Here is a 6,513-nt window from a genome sequence, read left to right as displayed (position 1 = left end):
TGCATCACCGTTTGATTTATAGATGACTGCCATGTGCATGGATAGGACGGACAGGGACTACTCCCTCCGATCCCGAGTCGTCGTCCGAGGCCCGTGGCCGCCTTCTAATTTGGCACTTAAATGCAGCGACGTGCGTGGGACGCTGCCTGCCTCACGGCCTGACTTATGTCCTCCACTCAACTAAGTTTGTTCTCTCAGCCCTTCAGCCTCCGTACCTCTTCTCACTTTAGTCCAGTCTTCTGGATAGGCATATGCACACGTCCTTGCTAGGGATTCCTATCACGCGCCGCAAAATGGCGTTACGTGTTTGCCGCCTCCGATACTGGCGGACTGGCGGTGAAGTCCCCCTCGTTCTCCTTCCCACTCCCTGGTGGATTATTTGGCCCATGGCTGTTGCTCCTGTTCTGGCTGCTCCTTTTCTCGCTGCTCCCGATGCCTGCCTCTGGCATATTCAATAATTGGCGCCTCTGGTTGTGTGGGCTACTGCTATGCTGCTATGGCGGTGGGTGTACGCGTCGGTCTACTCTCTCTTCATAGTTTGACGTGCTGCCGGAAAGTATGGTGCATTAAATTTTCCGCGTTTTACATCAGTGCAGGCCCGACAAATTACTGCGTAAATTGATTCACAGCCAAGGGAGTTGGAAAAAGCAACGAACAAAGCGCAAAAAACGGAATAGTTGTGCCTGTGTGGCTTTTTCACACGTTCACAGTGGATTTTGTAGTAGATATTTTTGTGTGGAATTTTGGTGCTCGTTAAAATGAATGCAGTTTCGAATTTCGTTATTTTAGCACATTTTTCTATAACATAGGAGGGGATAAATCCGAGGATGGCCGAAAGAGTGTACTCTGACCCAAAATCCTATAATAAAATGGAAAATAAAAAAAATTATATGCTCATTAAATTGGATTCTAGTTCAGAGTAATATTAAAATATGTTAATAAAATATGGACATGCATTTTTACCATAAATACACATCAGCGGAAAATAATGAATTGATTTTCTAGCTTATGGGTATTTACTATTGTCATATGTAATTGAATATATTGAACACAAATTTACATACATGCATACATAGAAGTATGTAAAAATGTCCCATTTATTTTATTTTATATTTATTCATTTGATGTATTCCCAGTTTAAAGGTCCTTCTATTTGATGCTGCTGCTGATTAAATTTATATTCTCGTCTTTTTATAGAAAAACAATTTTCAATTGAGGTTTCTCAGCGTTACGTGCACTTTAATGAACTGCCAATTGTTCATTGTTCACTGCTCACTATTCACAGTATTCCGTCTGCATCAATACGTTTTGAATTGGGTTTGCCCATGCTTCATTGTATTGATACCCTAAAGTTAATCAGTAGACTGTTGCGGGGTTTGGAAAAGGCAGACAATTTTTTTTGCCATTTACCATAATGTACCATACTGTATCTTTGCTAAGGATCAATAGTTATTTCGATTCAGTTGATTGTGCATCCAATTGAATGCCAATTAAGGGGTATCCCATTGTCGGTATATCGATTCCACTCTTCCTTTCATGTCTTGTTTGGCTTGTTTTGTTCGCCTCCTCCTGCTCTCTAATTGAATTGTTCGTCGGTGCAATTTAATTTCTGCGCAGCAGTGCATTTTCGTTATCACTCACCCCGCCGCTGACGAAGAAGCAGCGCGGCAGACAGAGAGGCAGCGACAGCGACAGCGCAAGCCAAGTCAAGCCAAGCCCAGCCAAAGTAAAAGAAAACATGAGCGCAAAGGAAAAGGGTGAATGAACATCGATAGAAGGAGAGCAGACACAGAATGGAATGGTGAACCGGTTCGTTTCGTCTGCTGCAAGGTCGCAAAGGATGCGAAGGGCAAGGAGATGCGGAGGCAGGAGTAACAAGTGTTTTCGGGCTGCCGGCACAAATGAAGCAGCAGCAAGAAACGCCGTGCATAAACGTGAATCGTAACAGATGGGTAAAATGATCGCCCCAAGATGGGGAGCAGCAAAAGAATGCCAGAGGCGGGTCATAAGGGGTACACAGAGATTCATCTTTTGAATTCTTTGTGTGCTAAAACAAAGCTACATATATATTCAGTGAATCTTGCGTATTATGTTTACTGTTCTTAACGTAAACACTCTAAATGCTATTCCCCCACAAAAATTCACCCCCCGGCCCCTGGCAGCGTACGTCCAGCGGTCCAGCTACACACCAGCAGCAAACGGAGAGCACACAGAGAGCAAGTGAAACAATTAAATCTTGGCGTACAATTATTTTGCAGCTGGTGTAGTGAGCCGATTAGAAGCAGAAGACGGGCGCGGCGCACGAACAGAAAAAAACCATAACATGAAAGAGAAGCATCCAGCGGCCGACTGCTTTGATACCCTTGCAGGGTATACTGGCACATAGTGGGGCTGCATGAGATATGTAACAAATGTGTGTGAATATGTGAGATAAGTTTTTCTCATAGAGCGTACGGCGTGTTGCTTTATCGACTCAGCTGTGCAATGTCTTCGCTGCATTGCAAACATCTCATCAGAATCAAAGCACACTCTCCGCCAGGGTATAACAAACGAAAGGCAAAGCAGATGCGGTGGGCAGGGCTGAAGCTAATTGAAGCGATCGAATATGGAGAGAGAGAGGCCGCTGTCGCTGTCGCTGCCGCCGGGTAAATCAGTTAAAATCGAAGCGTTCGACGCAACGGAACGCGATCCAGAGAGCGAGGTCTGGAACTATCCAGAGATCGCCAGAAATACAACAGAAATACAACAGACAAAATACAGCGACATTGACATTCAAGCGGGCGTTAATTGCTGACTCCCTACTTACCATCCACCACCCCACCCAACGATCGAGCAAACGGGCGGGTCAAGTGCTGTCAATTGGGAGTGTCAGGTGGTGGCAGCCATGAGGCAACTGCCGCTACTGCTCTGGTTCTCCTCACTGTGGCTGTGGCTGAGTCTGGTCAGAGGCGACACCATTTGCGGCTCCCTGGAGCTGAACAAGGTCGCCGACTTTCAGAAACTCCAAAACTGTACACACGTGGTCGGTCACGTAAGGATTGCGTATGTGGACGTGGACGTGGACAATGCCAGCCTGGAAGTGCAACTACTCGCGAGCAATGTCACGGAAATCAGCGACTATCTGATGGTGTATCGCTGCTCGGGGCTGCTCACACTGGAGGCGATATTTCCTAAATTGCGCATCATTCGGGGTCAGGCCTTGCTCTTCGATCAATATGCGCTCGTCGTCTACGAGAATCGAGATCTGCGGGAATTGGGCTTGGTCGAGCTGTTGCGCATTCAGAGCGGTCTCATACGCATCGAAACGAATCCGATGCTGTGCTTTGTGGAGACCGTGGACTGGATGCATCTCCTGAGCAATGGCACCCAGCAGCATTTTTCGCTCAAGGTAAGCCCAAGGCACTTTCTTATTTATATTTTGAATTAAATACTTTACAGCATAACAAACCTCCGAGTCATTGTCCTGTGTGCGGAGGATTGGCAGCTGACTATGCCTTCCGCCGGAATATCTCTGATTTCTGCTGGAACATAAACACCGCCCAGATACGACTCACGCCTCCACGCCTCAAGGGCTGCCCGGCGACCTGTGGCCTCAATGGGTGCGACAATGCGGGAAATTGCTGCCAGAACAGTTGCGTCACGGAATGCTCGGATCAGAACTGTACGCTGTGCGGCAACTATCGGAGCAAGGGCAAATGTGTGGATCAGTGTGTGGTCAGCTACGAGCTGCATAAGCGGCAGTGCATCAGCCACAAGGAGTGCCGTCAGCTGGGCATGATACCGCTCATTAGCGGCTATCGCTGTGTGGAGCAATGTCCCCCCAATCAGAAGGAAGTTCGCGATTCGAATGGACTGGTCAATTGTCAGGTGGAGTGCAAGGGTGTGTTTCATGTGAAAAGTGGAGCGGACCTGGCATCCCTGCAGGATTGTGCGACCATCAATGGATCACTAATCATCGAATTAACTTCCATAAAGGGTGAGTCGTCTTTGGGTTGGGTTGTCTTAGATGTATTTATATATGGTTTCTTGTTAACTTTAGAGAAAATTGTGGATGCTTTGGAGAGGGCATTGGGTAATCTGAAGGAAATCACTGGCTATCTGAAGGTCTTGCACTCAGCCCAGCTGATGTCTTTGTCGTTTCTGCAGAAGTTGGATGTAATACGCGGTGATCAGCTGATTGAAAACAAGTGAGTGCCCTAGACTCTGAACGATGATATTGTTCTTCCATTTCGGATACCTCTTCCATTTCAGATATGCCCTCTATGTGGTGAACAACTATCACCTGGAGAATATTTGGCCACGCAATCACCAGGTGCTCGTTCAACGGGGTGCCATCTTCTTTCACCTGAACCCTCGCCTCTGCTACGAAAAGATTCTGCAGCTGGAGCCATCGCTGAAGAGTGTGCAAAGGATATCCGTGGCAGATGTCTCGCCCAACTCGAATGGCGAGCGCATCATTTGTGGCGACGCAGTGCGAACGTTGAAGCCAGTTGTCGATGATTTGAGCGCCACAGCGGTGCGCATTAAGTTGGACTACATGGACTGGGAGGGCATGGAGACATTGATTGGCTATTCCTACTACTACAAGGAAGCTCCAGACCAAAATGTGACCATGTACGATGGACGACATGGCTGCGGGCACGACAAGTGAGTCAGGAACTAGAAAAATTTCGATATGCATATATCTCAAGTTGAACTCGCTTTGCAGCTGGCTCATGGATGTGTCGGCCACCAAGAGTCGGCGTCATGTTATTTCCGGCCTTAAGCCCCACACGCAGTATGCATATTTCGTGAAGACTCTCACGCGCACCGACTATCACATGCAGATCGATGCGTATTCACAGATCTGCTACTTTCAAACGCTGCCGGACAAACCCAGTCCCGTGGCCAGGATCTATGGCAGTTCGGAGCTCAGCACACAGATTGTACGGATATACAGAATATGTTTTTACCTGTCTATTTATGCTTTTTCCTTGATCTTTTTGGCAGCTGCTTCATTGGTGGCCACCGCGTCGTCCCAATGGCAACATCAGCCACTACTATGTGACCTATGAGCTGCACAATCTGACCAAAGCAGAGCAGGGCAAAAACTATTTGAACCCGAGGCCCACTGATATGAGCGCCTTGGACTGCCAGTGCGATGATGTGGTGCCCTACGATTCGGGGCCACCGCCAGACGATGAGGATTACTACAACAAGGAGCAGATCACCTACGAAGATGCCTTGCCCAATCTAATCTATGTTTCGTAGGTTCTTAGCTATTCTTCCATTCTTTCATCCAGAGCCATAAAATGTTTCGATTTGTTGTTCTGTTTTAGACGTCGCCAGGAGCAGCCAAAGCGAGATAAGTTCGACAAAGTAATTGACTTTGATGATCTGAAGGCTGGCGTGAAGAAGAAAGAACCACAGCCAACGATCCAACCAACATCAACAACAACCACTCCAGCGCCCAGCAATCTAACCATTAATCTGGAAAAGCTGGCTGCCATGCAGTACGAGCTGTATCGAAACATAAGCGAGCAGAAGCAACGTTCAGTTCAGGATCTGGATATCGGCCGTTTGCAAATCCCGCATGCCGTGAAAAAGTGCCACGATGCCCATGCCTCTGTCGGCCAGATGGTGGAGGAGAAATGTACTATCGAGGAGGAGATCAGCGGCATCAAATTGCCAGGCACTCAGCACTACTATTACCTAAAGGAACTCAGGCCAGAGTCCTTCTACCGTGTTACGGTACGAGCCTGCGTCGATGGTGTGATCAACGGTTGCTCCCATCCAACGGAGGCCCTGGTCAAGACCACCAGCCTGCGTGTGGAGCAACTGATGAAGAGCACCTAGCCATTCGAGCAAAAACGCGTATATGTATGGACAATTTCTGTGGGAAAAGAAAGCTACTATAAAACAACCGATTTGTATTACCTGACAAGTGATAAATGTTAACTGAGTATTGTAAAAGTCTTAGCTGTAGTGTTGCTCAATGTTCCTCCAAATGTATTGTAAATGTAAAGCAAAATCCTCCAAAAGCGACAACAGTTTTCATCAATCTATGCTAATTTGACTTATCAGCTCGTTTGAGCTTAACACAGCAACGGAACTGAGTGGAACGGAACGGAGCGGAGCGGAGCACTTGAGACCCTTTGGCGGCAGGCTTTGAACAGCAAACGGAACCTTAAACCCCATCTAAAACCCCATCCACACGCACGCAAATACAGCCAGAGAAAGGTAATCCTAATGCTGACAGCAGTGATTTTCTATGCCCTTGCTGCGGGTATTTGGGATTTTACTTGAGATGTTTGCAGGACATAGAAGCGATGATTTTCAGCCTGCGTATAGGAGGGGTGACAGTCTACCTTTTAGCGATTTGTTGTCTCCTAGGGTGCGTTCTACATATATTTTAGCTGAAGCATATAACTAAAATAATTCATCCGAGAGTCTGCTAGTGTGTTCCATGCTTCGATATGTTTTATTTCTAATTTCTGCTTGAAATTTTCCACTTGTCCCGAAAACGGTTTCCGT

The 6,513-nt window shown here is 47.1% G+C and overlaps 1 protein-coding gene across 1 annotated transcript; it reads left to right on the top strand.

Annotated features, from left to right (window-relative positions):
• The first annotated feature begins 2,651 nt into the window (after positions 1-2,651).
• On the top strand, positions 2,652-6,020 carry LOC111069962 (insulin-like peptide receptor). The gene is made up of 7 exons (XM_022360233.2): positions 2,652-3,388; positions 3,439-3,976; positions 4,040-4,187; positions 4,252-4,647; positions 4,709-4,925; positions 4,990-5,246; positions 5,319-6,020. Exons 1-7 carry the CDS (start codon positions 2,885-2,887, stop codon positions 5,833-5,835), a joined length of 2,577 nt encoding a protein of 858 aa, XP_022215925.2. The 5' UTR covers positions 2,652-2,884; the 3' UTR covers positions 5,836-6,020.
• Positions 6,021-6,513: the final 493 nt, after the last annotated feature.

The sequence above is a fragment of the Drosophila obscura genome, unplaced genomic scaffold (assembly GCF_018151105.1).
Source record: "Drosophila obscura isolate BZ-5 IFL unplaced genomic scaffold, ASM1815110v1 contig_4, whole genome shotgun sequence".
NCBI classification, from domain to species: Eukaryota; Metazoa; Arthropoda; class Insecta; order Diptera; family Drosophilidae; genus Drosophila; species Drosophila obscura.
The sequence above is the reverse complement of the archived record's forward strand: the minus strand, read 5'-3'. Positions and strand labels throughout refer to the sequence as shown.